Here is a 17,020-nt window from a genome sequence, read left to right on the forward strand (position 1 = left end):
GGTATTTTAGAACTAATATTCTTTACGAGGTGAATAGTCTTTATTGAATGGGTTTGTTTCTCAAATAACTGATAACAGACCAAGTTTCTTTCGAGAAATTTTAGGTCTCTAGATTGTTGTAACAGTTTTGATAGTTTTTCGATACAACAATTATCTATAATTATTGATATAATTGAGGATATGAGGATTGTCTGAACTTTTTAATATACAAGAGTGATCTCATATACTTGGATGAAGTGCGTGTTCCTTTCGTTGTCCTTGACAGTGAAGATTAGTTTGACGAGGGCGAAGAGGAAATGTTGTATTTTAGCCCCTGATAATTTTATCGAAAAAGTCTGAAAATTTAGTATCTATGTGGTTTGAAAAATTAATCCAATCATTAGCTGAACATAAGTTACCTATGAAATTTGGTGAAGTTTTTTTTAGAGAAAATCCTCATCAACCGAGTGTGAAAATCCTGCAAAAACAGTTTCATAGTCAGAGAGACCTGAATTATATAATCTAGAATAGAAGAATTTGTTTTAGTAATTCGAGTTGGTGACTCTACGTGCTTATTTAGCTGGAATGACTCAAAAATATTTACTAGAGACCTCCGAATGGCTTTATCATTAGTAAAGTCAATGTTAAAAGCATCGCATATAACTTTTCTGCTCTTAATAAGCAGAACACCGAGTTAATTTAGAAGATTCTCGAAACAAGAAGGAGGAGGCTCAAATGCAATTACTTTTAGTTCTAGGAATAAAAGTGTTGCTAAGCGTAGAGCAAATTTTTGTACGGTAAGGGAATTGATGGTTTTTGCACGTGAAAATAATACAAAATTGTCAACAATTTTTGATGGTTGGAGAAATAAATTTTTTTCACAAAATTTTTTGGAAACTCACCTGTGATTGTCCAATATACACTGTGATTTATTTGATTTAGAATATTTATTTTGACATAAGATCTGAAAAGCACCCTAATTTTCGATCGCAAATTCTCCTCTCAAAATATCAACTTTTTTTAAAAAGTCATTGAGGCTATGGCCGTGATAAACAGAAAAGGCAAAAATATCAAAAAAAATTCGCATCTGAAAATTTTGTTTAATCATTGTGTACAATTTTTAAATATTTATTGAAATTTTAGACTCCAATTATTTATGTTTTTCAATGTAACATGAAATTTCACGTGTTTCGTGTAAATAATATTCTTTCACACAAACGGAAAGTAGATATTTCAACGAAGAAAAATTTCACCGACTTTTTAAGAAAAACTAATATTCTGACGCGAGAATTTTCGTTCGAAAATTACAATACTTTTTCAATATTATGTCAAAATAACGGAAAAAAATGAATATTTCAAATCAAATGAATCACAGTAAATATAGGACATAAAACACACACACAAATTTTCGGAGACAAAAATTGTTTTTTGTAAAAGGTAAAACTAAGGAACCAAAAGCTTGATTTTTTATTTTACACATACATTTTAAGGTTATAAGTTGTAGATCTTTTCATCCTGGTGATATCCCTAGACGAAGACGGAAGAATAATCAAGTTAGTGGGAAAAGATGGTAAAGTTCCTTTGCAAAAGTCTCTAATCAGGATTACATCCATCCCATGGTCTAATTAGGTCATCTTCCCTCGATCGTGTGAGTGTTTTATTCAATTCTTTAGGTTTTGGTTTGTTTAATCAATTTCCCTGCCCCCCAATATGTACGAATTCTACTAATTCTTACCATAGTTTCTCGTGTCGTGTGTCATCTGTCTATTGATTTATCAATAAAAATGATGAAATTCTAGGTCGCATCATAGATAGTCTTTTGATATTTGTAATAATTTTTAGTTGATAATATTGTAAATGACCATTTCGCGATTTTCTAAATTCATCGATTCAAGGAAATACAAAAAAAAGTTTATAAGGACATTTATCTATTTGAATATATGGGTAACAAAATCAGAAATCAAAAATATTTAAAGAGACGTCGTCTCCGATGCGATGTTTACCAGTAATTATTAATTTGAGTTTGAAATAGGTAATATAGATAATAAATATTTTTCTTTCTAATATGTCTTCATTGAAAAACATCACAATTCATCTCTCAAATCATAAACAAACCATGGCCTCGTCGCACTTATTCTTGGTCTCTTCTTGATATAATTCTTTATACTTGGTATTTTCATAACATTTTCTTTCACTTTCAGAAGATTTGGATAACTAGCAAAAATATCCTTTCCATTAAGCAAACTTCTTATATTTTCATATGCAGTAATGAAAACAAAATCCGCCCAGGAAACCTAAAACTTTTTTCAATTAAAATCAATAAAATCAATTTGATACGTAATTATATTACTTAATAAGACCTTGGGATACTGTACATTATTTAGATAAATGTTATAAACCAAAATATAGAGAGTGTCTCATAAATAATTTCGTTTTCCAATGTTCATTTTGTTCCTAAATGAACATACAATACAAAAAGGAAATCATTCGAAGTAAACCCCATCGTATTCTATGGCTTCAGGCCAAGGTTTAGCAAACTCTTCCGTGATAAAACCATTTCTTAGGCTGCATATTCAACGTCTCCTTTGGATTCCGATTTTTTAATTCAGAATTTCGCCGTGTATCTGAATATACAGTAATCTGACGTGCAAGATCCAGACTAAATGCTAGAAGCGATAGGAGTTCAATACAACCAAGTTTCTCGATCTTATTCCACTAAACGCAGTATCTGGTGAAGTATTGTCTTATTGCAACAGAACCCGCTTTCAGTTAAGAAATCCTGAATATTTCTCTAATAAAACCTTCTACATTCGCATCAGCTGTCCACTATATACCTCCGCTTTGATTTCCAAATCTTCATAATTACACTAGACACACAACAGACCGCTCCGATCGACTTCTCTTTCCAACGGGCTCTAGTAATTTTCCTTTGTCTTTGCATGATTATTTCTTATTCAGGTTGTTTTGGGAAAGACATTTTTCATCGGCACACAACTCTACTATTCGACATTTGGTTTTCTATTTCTTCCCTTACATTGTCCCACATAGGTGGACCACCTGAGCATCAAAGGACAACTGGACAACTCCGCTATTAAAACAATTAGATCAAAGTAGTGCTGTTCGCACATTAACTATGTCTTTTCTTTCACTTGCTGCCACGCTGCTTCAATAATGTACCAACAATAATGATTTTCATGTTTATCATACTCCATATTTTTTATTATAAATAAAACGTACTGCATCGTTAACAAAGAAAGAATGATCAAAATAGAATGAAGCAATTGTATGCTTCATAGAATTAGAGACTAGCCTTAACAACTTACATGTTCAATTAACCCTAATTATCAACACCTCTACAATCACACGAAGCGTGTGAAATCCGTATTTTGTACTCACGTAACAATCTGAATGATGAAGAACCCAACAACAAGAATAATGAATTCAAATATCGGTCATTTTTAATAATAAGAAGCGCCTCGACCTGAGACCTCTAAAACGAAACGGATATTGGAGACTACAGAAAAGAAAATAGTTCGAAGAATAGCGGGAAGAACACTAATGGATAGAGAAAGGAGTGAAAACATAAGACGAATATGCGGGATAGATAATATCAATGACTGGGTACTGGATAGAAAGATAAAATGGAATGAACACATTGACCACATGACGGAAGAACGAATTGTGAAAATATCAAGGGACAAATCATCAGCAGGACAAAGAAGCCTTGGAAGACCTAGGAAAAGATGGAGTGACAACCTCCCAGGTGACTGAGCAGAGGCAATGACATGAAGAAAAACAGGCAATGATGCCTATACACAGCAGGAAGAAGAAGAAGAAGCGCCTAGCTTCCCAAATAACAGTAAATGTGCACCTTGTTTTCTGAATTTACTCAAATTATTGAATTATTTTTTATTTCAATCAATGCAATGTCAATTCAAAACTAACCAAGGAATCTTTAAATAATTAATAGGCAATAACTGCATAAACAGTTTCTCAAACTGAACTGAATGTTTGGAACGTGGCTATGTCTCATTCCCATAATACATTCGAAACATTTTTTATAGAATAAGCTCAAGATTATTTGATTCGTTCGATTTTCCATTTTTCCTTGAAAATGAGTGGAAATTTTTTTTCTTATAGTACCTATAGTACTCTATTTCTCTTATTTCTATTCAAGTTCAACTAATATTTCCTATCAGACTATAGGATGGCCGCTCATTACAGAGAGTAATCACGTGCATAGTGCGTGAGAGAGAAATTGTAAGCCTGAATCACACCATACACAACACTAAAAGGTATTTAGTGGCAAATTTGGATGGAATTTTAAATGCTTTTTTCAAACTAACATTTTAAATACTTTATTTTAATATCATATCATATAAATAATACTTTTATTTATCAATTGCATAGCATTCATACATTAAAATCTTCGTTCACTTAGTTAACTACTAAATGTTATACCTTGCTTTGATTTTTTAAAAAGTATAGATAAATATATATAATTATTATTTTAATCGTAATTTTGTTTTCCCTAACCTTAAATAGCTAGACGTTTTTTCAAATTTATGGTATGTTTTATTCAAATACGTATCAAAGGTTATAAAGTAAATTCATACAAAACGATATAAATAATAATAATAATAATAATAATCTTTATAAACAACATAAGGTCCTTTGCTGAATAAATTCTTTATTTTCAAAAAAGGTGGTTGAGAGATATAAGGGCGGATGAATTTTTATTTTAATCTAAATCGGAATCTGATTCCGACGAGGACGAATCAGCTCTTAAATTTATTGTTAGAGGTTCCACTTGTTTTTCCATTAAATTATCAATGTCCCACATTTTCTATCGAAAAAAGCGGACATGTTGGATTGCCTTACTCCAATTGGTTTGGGTAACATTATTTAAAGCTTTAGTAAATAAAGTTTGGACATCACTAATTTTAAATGTTGTGTTTTTCCTTGCCACCTCACCCATATGAATTCAATTGGGTTGAATTCACAATGGTAAGGTGGCAATCGTAAAACAATTTTTATTTTTCTATTTGGCCATCTCATCAACGACATATCTTTGGACTAATGGCCGATTCTCTTTAACCAATGCCAATAGTTCTGCCCGCACCATATTGTTTTCAAAATGAATATTTCGTTCCCTTAACCACTGTTGTATGTCCGCTTTTCTTGTGGAACTTGTAGGACACTGGTCTAATTTTCTGGAATGATAGGATGCATTGTCCTTTACAATGACTGATCCGTCCTCAAGTTTATTTAAAATTCCCTTAAACCGACCCTCGAACCTATCTGAGTTCATCTCCTCATGATAGTCACCCGTTTTCTTGGATTGAAACATATCTAGACCATTTTCGGAGCCAATATGTAAGATTATTAATCTTTGTCCTTTGCCCGTCGGGTTTTTTAAGCCCGTTGAAAGGCCACGGATAAATGCATCTCGTGCACTTAAGACTTTAGTATCAGTCCACACTTTGTTCACCGTGTGACCGGCATTTACCCAAGTCTCGTCAAGATAATATATTTTTCTTCCTTCCTCCTCGAATTTTTTAATATCCCTTAGAAATCTTCTTCTCCAATTAATTATTACTTTTTTTTTCTTTCAAAACGCAGTTTAACATGCGCTATTATACAGTCACAATTCTTGCATGTTAGAAATGTAGTTTAATTTTTAATTTTAATCAAAGTAAATAAATAACATAATAAAACAAAAGCTTAAAATAATTATTAATATAAAATTTTTAGAATATAATAATAATGAATTAATGTAACGTTCAGCTGTGTGAACTTGACTTTCTCAGACATTGCTTCAGCCAATACGAATCGTTACAAAAGGTACCACTAGCATCCCATAAGCCGATCACGCGTTTTTATTGCTCTCACTACCAACCGGCAAGATTATAGTTGTTTTTGAGCGATTTTTAAATTTGTTTTTTGTTGTTAATAAACATACTTGTCAACGTTACTAATACCAATTGTTGTTTTCAGCGCGAACACTATGATATTTTAAATTTTATAAAATTTAGGTGTGGTAAAGTCATTGAGTGATTGCCAGTCCATTCTTATGGATGCATAGATCATTTTGAGTAATATATGTTTCTAAAAATAGACGTGTTTTGTAGTTTTTCTTAATTGTCAAAAGACTGGCCGATTCATAATTCATATTATGTCCTTCATGCTTGACACATGTCGCTAATAAACACCTGTTAGGATATAATTTGCTATCACTCTTGTAGGAAGTTATCCGATTATTGAGTGACCTCTTCGACTGTTCAATGCAATTCTTGCAACAATTTAAGGTATTTCATATACTATGTTAGGCAATTTATTGATTGGTGTTTTATCTTTTATTTTAGTAAGAATAGATTAAATATTGGAAATTTGACTGTACACTATAATTATATATTGAGATGTTCAAAGATTTCAGAAATTTTAGGAGTAACTGATTTTTTATATGGTTAATGTGTATAAATATGTGACATAAAAATGTCGGGATGGACGCTTGAAGATGATATCAGTTCATTGTTTAAGTCAGTGTCAAATGTGTTATATAGAATTCGTTTCAAAAGATTTCAATGATATGAGTTTTCATAAAAAAGTTTGTAAAGCACTCGTAACGACCTAATCTATAAAATTTAATGTCATTCATAAACTAACCAATCAATATTCAACATCATTCACAACAAACCAACCTTATCTAGCTTATAAAAATTCAACATCATTAATAATTCAACCAATAAAAATTAATAACAATTTCCATAATAACTAGAATCAATATTTCGATAAATTAATTCTATCAACCGTCAATTTGAATATTGAACTTTGAAATGCATGGATTCAATGTTTTTCCAAGAAATTACACAATTTAAAATTGCCGAATCTTAACTAGTTATTATAAATATATTTGATTACATACATTTATACATATTTTTATATTGTAGCTTCACCATAATGTCAATCCTAGACGACGAATACATAAGTATTCGAAAGCTCGGAATATATTAAAGTTAGTACACTTTGTGTTCAACACTTTTTTTTCTTAATAACATGATCGGGATTGTGAATGGAATTGATTAGAAAATATGTAGAATAAAATTAATATTATTTGCTTACACTCTTTATAGCGATGTAACCACCATTTTTCTTTGCATTTGTTTCAAGATGTGGTAAAGCCATAGAACACATGCTCTCGAATTTTATTCTCATAATATTTCTTCGTTCCTCGTTTAATTCGAGATGTGAGGATTCGTACGCACCTGGAATGTATCAATTAAATACAATGATGTTTTGATCATTTGTTTTTTAATTAGAACATCACTTGAGAATATTATAGTGAAATTCTAGCTAATCTGTCGAATATGTTATTTTTAAAAGTCATTCAACTTTCAGTTATTGTCAGTGTCTTTTGTTTTCCCAGTTTTTTGATATTCACAAACATATTCTAATCAATAAATCGACTGTCTCAAAATTTTTGTTCTAATCTAAGGTTAGAGAAAAATACTTTGGTTTAATTTCAATAAAAAAAGTTATTTGTCTCATATCTGCTTTTTTATCAGTGTAATGAATATATAGACGATATTAGATGATAAAAATATTAAGATCTCGTTTCATGGACAACCAGTTACGTTCTTTGTTTCAAAGAACAACAAACTGAAACTTCACCAACCTACAATAACACTTGAGTTATTCTAAGACCAAAGTTTTTTAATGCACGTTTCATTCATTATATCTTCTTGTGAAAATTTCTGTTGTGATTTAAGATATAAAATGTGAAAAAAAAACCATTCGAGCGATTTGAATATGGAGACAATTTTCCGCAATGTACAAAACAATTTTGCGTCGACCGATGGTTGTCAAAATGATGCTATTAGTCTTCGCTTAAAATTTTCCAATATTTTAGCGTTAAAAACAGATAAAACTACAGAAAATTGTACTTATAAACAAAAACTCGAACTTTTAGGTAACAAATCCGCTTAGATAAAAAATTATCGAACCCCCAAGTTTTAAAAAACCAAATAAATTGGCAAATAGGAAAAATGGTAGATAATGATATCATATAACCATCAACCTCGGAATATAATAGCCCTTTTTCGTTAGTACTCATAAAATTATTAAATACGACATTCTGGATCAGTTAGGTAGAGAGATGGTTGTTAGTTATCGACTTCAGTGGATGCAAATAGTTTACAGAAAATGATAAAAAAGCATTCTTTTACATGGACAACCTGCTGCTTAGATAAACATCATTTAAAAAATATACAAAGCATCTTCAAAACTTTCTAGGAGCATAACTGAACTTGTTTGGTCAACAAAATACCAACATGCGGTCAGTTCTTGAAAAAAGCTTTAATTAGTACACAAATTGTGCAATATCCTGGATTTTCTCAGCAATTCTTTCTTACTACTTATTCTAAAATGATACATGGGAGCAGTTCTTTCTCAAAATTTTGATGGTGAAGACTTGCCAAATGCATCATCCAGAATATACTTAGTCAATAAAAATCAATATCGATTTCTGGAGTAACCAGAATCAATATTTGTATCAAGCATCAATTTTAATATTGAATTTTGAAATAACGCAATTAAAACCGCTTCAAATCTTCATTAATTATTGTGAGTAAAGTTTATTATTGTTATACTTTTATACATATTTTTATATAGTATTTGTTCATAATTTCATTCCCAGACGATAAATACATAAATGAGGGGCTCAAATATGGAGTGTACTCCATAGGCTCAAAGCTGAAGTGGACCAAGCCCAGTATCACCATTTTATCGATAGATGGCGATAATACCATCCTGCAGTGACAATTTATTATAAGTGTTTTGTCTTTTTGAGTGTTAAAATGAATTCTGACGGTAAGTTAGGATAATAGCAATGACATTTTCAACAATAATATTGAAAAATTCTCGACGTCTAAAATAAGTATGTTTAGGATATATATTTACGTAATAAATCAATAAATATTATTTGTTTTCAGATTGGGAATCTGAAGACGAACCAGTTGGTGCGTTCGAACGATGTAGTACCTAACTTCAATAGTGAGATGTCGCTCAACATAACTTTTTATAAAAATCCTTAACGGTACTTTATTTGCTATAGAAAGTCCTGAAAATGACAAACCAGGTAGAAAAAGATCTAGAAACGAGGCCAGCTGGACAAAAAATAAACTCTTGAGAAATAGTGGAAAAATCTATAAAAAAAGAGAAACGAAAATGTATTCCTGCTAAAATGTTTGATCCAAATTTTGATGGCAAATGCAAAACGAAATGTTCTAGCAACTTCAGCCCGTTTTTCGAATCTTCTTGGAAATTAGTTGATTTTAGTAAACAGAATATATTTCTACGTGGCTTGGTAAAAATGTCGAGAATCGCGAGAAAGCGATCAAGGGATGGTTCGGGGCGTGAAAAGAATTCTACTTTTGTTTACTCGATGCGTATCAAAGAAGGCCATAAAACTGTATGCAAAAAGTTTTTCCTCGATATGCTACAGATTAGTTGGTGTCGGCTGTATCGTTGTTTGACTAAAGAAGAGGTTTTTGCAGTCATAGACTCTCGGGGAAAGAAAGTCCTAATAAATAAAATTTATGATTCCGATGTTGTCGCATACATAAAATCATTTCAATCTTATCAGGGTCACTACAGCAGGAAGGATAACGGAAAAAGACGATGATACTACCTTGATCTAAATTTGAACATAAGGAAAATGTTCTATGTTCAAAAATGCTCTCAGGAAAAATTTAATTTTCACTTTAAAGTTATTATACATTATAAATTATTATTAGAGTTATTTCTCAAGATGCGTGCTGAAAAGCAAAATAAAAAGAGAAAAGAGCTTGAGTTGAAAAAAAAATGTGTTTAGCTTGTGCTGAGCAAGCAAGAAGAGTTCTTAAAACCGATCAACGGAAGGCCTCTGACGATTTTTAAGTCTGCACATTTGACCTCCAAAAACCGCTTCCGTTTCCCAAACTTTCGACATGCCTACTATAAAAGGAATTTGTATGTCTATAATTTTATAATACACACTGTTTCAATACCAATGTATGTTTGGGACGGAACCGAGGGTGGTAGAGGTTCTCAAAATGTAGCTTCGTACATCTGCAAGCATCTTAAAGAAAACGCCTCTAACCATAGAAATATAATTTTTTTTGTTGTTAGGTTAGAATCGCAACATTAAGTTATCTCTTATATTCCTTAAACTTGCCTGAAATAAATTTTTTTAGTTTCTGGGCATTCGTTCCTTCCCGACGACTCACATTAGGCATTATAGTATTATCAAGTAAAAAATGCCAAAACATTATCGTTCCAGAAGATTGGTTGGACGTTATGTTGTATGCAAATAGGAAGGAGCCTCGTTTCAACACGATTCAGATTCAACGGAATGAATTTTTAAGAACATCGGCATTATAGGTGCTATTACAAATAGAAAAAAAGGACACGGATAACTTGCCTTTTAATTGGTTAAAGATTCGTTGGGTTCGCTTTCATAGGGGCCATGAGTTTAAAATAAGATTTAAAGAAACTGAACGATTTTTCGCAGTCGTGGAAAAAACTAGTGGTGCCGGAAGAAAAAAATTACATCTTTGAATCGCTTCAATCAAGACTGTCTTTACATTACACCTGTAACTGCTACCAAAAAGAAAGATATGATTGATCTTCTGGCTTATGTTCCACCTGTACACCACGGTTATTTTAAAAACTTACCTCAAGTTTCTTCCACAAGAAGCGCAATACAATCAATCGAACTCGCTGAAGACGAAAATGTTTCCGATGATGATACTAATTAATAATAAACTTTACAACTAATGTTTACTTTTTCACGTTGTATATAACCTTAATTATGCAAATTAAACATGTTTATTTCAAAAGTTGTCTATTTATATATACTTTTTACGAAATGTCCACTAGAAAAGTGAACCAAGTCCAGTAGAATGATATAAAATTATATCGATTAGGTGTAAAAAATATCTTTATCAATTAAGAACTAGAATTAATGTTTAAGTTAAAGCTGTGAAATGAATTTTTAATGTAGTATAAAAAATTATATAAAACATCTTATATATCATTTAGAAAATTTAGATAAAACTTCAACGGCTGTTTTCTCAAAATCACATATCATGGATTTGGTCCACTTCAGCTTTGAACCCCTCAAGTACTCGAAAGCTCGGAACATATTGGAGTTAGCACACTTTGTTAATTAATTCTTCCACATTTCCACGTTTCATTGTAGAATCTTCCGAATTGCTTTTTGAACACGACATTTATATAGGAAGTTTAGTGGCCCCCATAACGACACCTTTCCGCTCGTACCCACGTCCCAAGCTTCCTCAACTAAAGGGTAACAGATACCTCTCTCACCCTTGTGTTATTTTAACACTGGTTGCAGCAGCCTGACTTTCTATTTCCAGGGGATTTAAATCATTCCAATTATTACATTTGATTTAGTTAGAAATGATTGCGATTTCTATCATTATACCAGAGACTTCTCTCTTCTCATAGACTACAACTCACGTTGTAGTGACTTATAGTGATGTGAAAATCAGAATCTCAGTTGGCGCTCCCACCAGTCCCACTAATTTTTTACTTAAAACAATAGTTGAAAGATTGGAATTCTAAAGAAAAGACATTTCCTGTCACCAAAGTTCCAACTGGACTGATAAAACCGCAGATCTGTGGTGAAAGATGGAAGGTACTTTTGGTAATGGAAGGATTGGTCTGGCTGCATTTCTCAATATCAAGGTAATTTGGAACTGGTTACTCGAGAAACGTGACTCTGAGATCTGTCTAATATGATAAAAGGTCTTGATGCCGCTTCTCTGCGAGATTCCTTGTAAACACCTTTACGACGTATGGATCGGTGGTGCCAATATGAAGGGATAAGTACCATCTCTCCACCAGAAGGCGCCACATAGGCAGACGTGACCTTTCAGGACGATAAAATATCTAAAGATGACTCTGTATCCAAAATAAAGTAGCCATAGTAGCTAAACACATAAAATGATTAGAACTTATTATTTATATTTAAAAATGGTAACTAGTAATAAATAATTATCATTATCACAACAATGTAGTGTCAATTAATAAGAATTAGAATATTCACCTCTTAATAAATCGTAAAGAATTTCAGCAGCGGCATCAATCTCATAATTTTCTTCATTTGTTTTTCCTGCAAGGTTTGCGAGGTTTGCTAGATATCTGCTTATTGGCGTTGACTGCGTCATTTTCCTACCATCTATTTCCAAAACAGGAAGTTGTCCCAAAGGTGTCGCTAAAAAAAATGGACCCTTCCTATAAAAAATCTTCAACTTTGTACACTACTGCAGCAAAGATTTTTTCAATGAAAACCGTCAAATTTTATTATTATTAGAAATAAATTCATATGATTATTTATGCAACGGTGGCTCAAAATGTCTATACAGGGTGTTTCACAGTAAGCAAAAGTGAATTTTTACGTTTTTGAAATCAAATTCAAGAGGAATAGTTTTTTCCACAACCAAAAAATTGGATAGAACAATCATGATCACTATTCTTGATTTAATCTCTGATTCTCGAAAAAAGGTTACTAATTTCACCCCTCTATAATGGGAATGTGTTATGGGGGAAAGACCCATCATAATTTTTTTAAAATATATTCATTTCTTTGACACTCTTAGTCACAGTCTGATCTTCCTCGGGGGTTGGTAGATTTTTAAAATAAAATTTTACATTTGACCTTTGAAAATATAAGTAAAAATAAGGCGATCTAAAGTAGGGAAGGGGGAGAGGGTGAGTTTTTAATAAAATTTCCGGCAAAACTACAACTCTAGCAAACTTTTAGATAATGGAGAGATAATGAATATTATTTGAAAAAAATTTTATTTTTATCGGTAACAAAATATATTATTTTTTCACGAAATTGGATAAAAAACTCACCTTTTTATGTCTCAACCACACTGCAACTTTGATTTGAAATATTCATTTTTTCATCTTATTTTGATTTATATCGAAAAAGATAATTTTCAAACTAAAATTCTCCCGTCAAAATATGAGCTTTTTTGAAAAAGTTGGTGTATTTTTTGTTCATTGAAATTTCTACTTTCTGATATGATGGCAAATTTCTTAGAAAACTCAAAAAATTTTCTTAATTTCTCAATTACTTATGTATATCAATGTAACATGGAATCTCACATTTTTCGTGTAATTAGAAAGTTTTTTGTCCAATATACGAGTACACTGTAATTTATTTGATTTGAAATATCCATTTTTTCAGTTTATTTTAACATGAGACCGAAAAAGCACCCTCATTTTCAATCGCAAATTCTCCTGTCAAAATATCAACTTTTTTTAAAAGTTATTGAGACTTGCATTCTTTGAAATCTATACTTCCTAATAATGTAAAAAATGTTACTATGGCCGTGATAAACTTTCACAGAAAAGATAAAAATAGAAAAAAAATCGCTATACAAAATACAATTTTTAGATATTTATTATTAATTACTTATGTTTATCAATGTAACATGGAATCTCACCAGGGCCGTAGTCAGAACCACAATTTTAGCAGGGCTATTAGATTTTTTACCAGGGCCCATATTTTCACATTGAAATATACTGATATTTTAATTTTAAGGGACGATTTACGGACGAAACATACACCGCCATTAAATATGTTTTTTCCCTAAGAAATAAAACTATAATAATAATAAACGTAAATCTTTACGCCGCCGCGTCTTAACCTACGCGGCACGCGGTGGTATGGTGGTCGGCATGGCACAGGACAGGACTCTACCCGTATAAAAAAAATATATACATATAGAAAATAAAACTTGTGAAGTCAAATGACGCGTTCTTATAGTATTTTTTTATCAGGGCTCAAATTTTTTTTACCAGGGCTCTGCCCTGGCCAGCCCCCCTCTAGCTACGGCCCTGAATCTCACTCTTTTCTTGCAATTTGAGTGAAACATTTTAGTTAGTTAGTGAAATAAAAAGCAACAAAATTGGTTTCTTTTTAAATGCGCGTGTGTCGCGTCTGACGTTTTGTGAACTGTCAGGTTGTAGCCAAGCTTTTAAAATTGAATAAAAACTTTGTGATAATAAAAAGTATCTTTAATTTCATACCACAACTATGCAATGGTAGCAGAGCGTGGTTGGGTTGGTGAAATATCAAAAAAGTGAAAAAACATTAATCAGAAAATTTGGAGAAACTAGAAAACTTCGCGACTTGGAGATTCATTATGAAGTATGATATATCTGTGGATTCAAGTAAAGACGTGAAAACGAAGTCAAAGCTGACATTCTTGTTGGATCCATAGAATTACGTACATGTTCAGGAATGCAAAACTGCAAAACAAGTATGGGAAAATTTACAAAGGGCTTTTGATGGCAACAGCTTAACCAGAAGAGTAGTTCTATTTCAAGATCTGATAAATACTACACTGGAGTCGACCAATAGTTTTGAAGACTAAGATAATGAACACTGCTAAAAAAACTACGTAACATTGGATTACACATTTATGTTTTTTTCTCATAACTTACTCGATTTAAACTTATCCCATTCTGCACGTAAAATTCTTTCATCTTGGAATGGGATTCCTGCATAAGCAAAGATCATTCTAATAGCTTCCGCCTTGCCTGTATTGTCGAAATAAATCAATTTGTAATTTGGTGCCATTATACCTTGAAACAAATTTGAATTATTTGGTAAAATCGGTACAATCTGTTTAATTTGAATTCGAAGCAGTGAAAATTGAAAATTCAATAGTATAAAAAGCTACCTGGAAGCGAAACTAATCTAGGCTATTTCTCAATAGTTACCAAAAGCAAATGGATAAAGTACTGTTTGTTATGGAAGATACTCACTAGTTAATTTGACGATCTAGAAATTATTTCGGTTACAACTCTTCTTTGAGATTCGTATAAGTATGATTTGGAATTTATATACCATAATGAGATGTATTTTGTAAAACAAAGGTTACTAAAGATTAAATTTATACATTAGCAACAGATTCGCACTCAAATTAATGATTAAGGAAGTTATTATTTGACTGTTCATGCATTTCATTTTTTTAAATTCAACTATTCAATAATTTGAACATTGACCTACTACATTCTCCAGCAACATTTTTTTCACAATAGAAATGCAGCTAATGAGAATATTTTTTGAATGTGAAATAAAATTAAATACACTATCTAGTTGAAATATTTTTGAAATATATACTTTGTATTTCAAGAACTAATTGAGGTAACAGCTTATAATACATTTATAATTATTTAGTTATTATGCATCCGAACAAATCGTATGGTCTTCAATCTTCAGAAATAATACATCGTGTTAAAAATAATTTATCCAAAACAGTTTTGACGCATCATGGAAAATTTAATTGTTTACTTACCAAAAATTTTCTTCAGTTAAAATTCAATTTAAACTAGCTTTTACCCGCGGCTTCGCTCACATCGAATCCATTAAATAAGTATCAGAAATCATTATAATAGAAAAGAACGAACTCTGTAGCTATATTAGAACCTGAGATATAGATCTTTGAATGTAGAAAAATTGCCGAAAACCTACAAAAATCCATAACTCCACATTGAATGTCCGCGCCTAGCTCCTCTCCAACTCAACCGATTCAAGTGTTCAAAAACTCAAAAGAAAGAAGGTGTTTCAGTGAGTATTCTTAAACTAAAACGAAGTCTTTATCTTGAATAGAACCTGAGATATAGATCTTTAAATGTAGAGAAATTGCCAAAAACCTACAAAAATCCATAACTCCACATTGAATGTCCGCGCCTAGCTCCTCTCCAACTCAACCGATTTAAGTGTTCGAAAACCCAAAAGAAAGAAGGTGTTTCAGCGAGTGTTCTTAAACTAAAACGAACTCTGTAGCTATATTAGAACCTGAGATATAGATCTTTAAATGTAGAAAAATTGCCAAAAACCTACAAAAATCCATAACTCCACATTGAATGTCCGCGTCTAGCTCCTCTCCAACTCAACCGATTTAAGTGTTCAAAAACTCAAAAGAAAGAAGGTGTTTCAGCAAGTGTTCTTAAATCAAAACAAACTCTGTAGCTATATTAGAACCTGAGATATAGATCTTTGAATGTAGAAAAATTGCCAAAAACCTACAAAAATCCATAACTCCACATTGAATGTCCGCGCCTAGCTCCTCTCCAACTCAACCGATTCAAGTGTTCAAAAACTCAAAAGAAAGAAGGTGTTTCAGCGAGTGTTCTTAAACTAAAACGAAGTCTCTATCTTGAATAGAACCTGAGATATAGATCTTTGAATGTAGAAAAATTGCCAAAACCCTACAAAAATCCATAACTCCACGTTGAATGTCCGCGCCTAGCTCCTCTCCAACTCAACCGATTTAAGTGTTCAAAAACTCAAAAGAAAGAAGGTGTTTCAGCAAGTGTTCTTAAATCAAAACAAACTCTGTAGCTATATTAGAACCTGAGATATAGATCTTTGAATGTAGAAAAATTGCCAAAACCCTACAAAAATCCATAACTCCACATTGAATGTCCGCGCCTAGCTCCTCTCCAACTCAACCGATTCAAGTGTTCAAAAACTCAAAAGAAAGAAGGTGTTTCAGTGAGTATTCTTAAACTAAAACGAAGTCTTTATCTTGAATAGAACCTGAGATATAGATCTTTAAATGTAGAAAAATTGCCAAAAACCTACAAAAATCCATAACTCCACATTGAATGTCTGCGCCTAGCTCCTCTCCAACTCAACCGATTTAAGTGTCTAAAAACTCAAAAGAAAGAAGGTGTTTCAGCAAGTGTTCTTAAATCAAAACAAACTCTGTAGCTATATTAGAACCTGAGATATAGATCTTTGAATGTAGAAAAAAATTGCCAAAAACCTACAAAAATCCATAACTCCACATTGAATGTCCACGCGCCTAGCTCCTCTCCAACTCAACCGATTCAAGTGTTCAAAAACTCAAAAGAAAGAAGGTGTTTCAGCGAGTGTTCTTAAACTAAAACGAAGTCTCTATCTTGAATAGAACCTGAGATATAGATCTTTGAATGTAGAAAAATTGCCAAAACC

At 31.9% G+C, this 17,020-nt stretch overlaps 1 protein-coding gene and 1 long non-coding RNA gene across 4 annotated transcripts; one reads left to right on the top strand and one right to left on the bottom strand.

Annotated features, from left to right (window-relative positions):
* Positions 1 to 432: 432 nt before the first annotated feature.
* LOC130902270 (uncharacterized) lies at positions 433 to 7,100 on the top strand. Of its 2 annotated transcripts, XR_009060373.1 has the most exons (3): positions 433 to 776; positions 1,484 to 1,627; positions 5,734 to 7,100. It is a non-coding gene; the product is annotated as an uncharacterized LOC130902270 (long non-coding RNA). The 2 variants fall into 2 exon arrangements; XR_009060372.1 differs by having other exon boundaries at positions 433 to 1,627; positions 5,977 to 7,100.
* On the bottom strand, positions 1,891 to 14,986 carry LOC130902268 (hematopoietic prostaglandin D synthase-like). 2 transcript variants are annotated; one of them, XM_057814254.1, is made up of 5 exons: positions 14,824 to 14,986; positions 14,500 to 14,640; positions 12,089 to 12,256; positions 7,102 to 7,244; positions 1,891 to 2,273 (listed from the first exon to the last, which is right to left on the bottom strand). In XM_057814254.1, the coding sequence occupies exons 2-5, from the start codon at positions 14,633 to 14,635 to the stop codon at positions 2,064 to 2,066; spliced, it is 657 nt and encodes a 218-aa protein (XP_057670237.1). In that variant the 5' UTR covers positions 14,636 to 14,640; positions 14,824 to 14,986; the 3' UTR covers positions 1,891 to 2,063. The 2 variants fall into 2 exon arrangements, with proteins under 2 accessions (XP_057670237.1, XP_057670236.1); XM_057814253.1 differs by having other exon boundaries at positions 14,739 to 14,865.
* Positions 14,987 to 17,020: the final 2,034 nt, after the last annotated feature.

Source organism: Diorhabda carinulata, chromosome X (assembly GCF_026250575.1).
Source record: "Diorhabda carinulata isolate Delta chromosome X, icDioCari1.1, whole genome shotgun sequence".
NCBI classification, from domain to species: Eukaryota; Metazoa; Arthropoda; class Insecta; order Coleoptera; family Chrysomelidae; genus Diorhabda; species Diorhabda carinulata.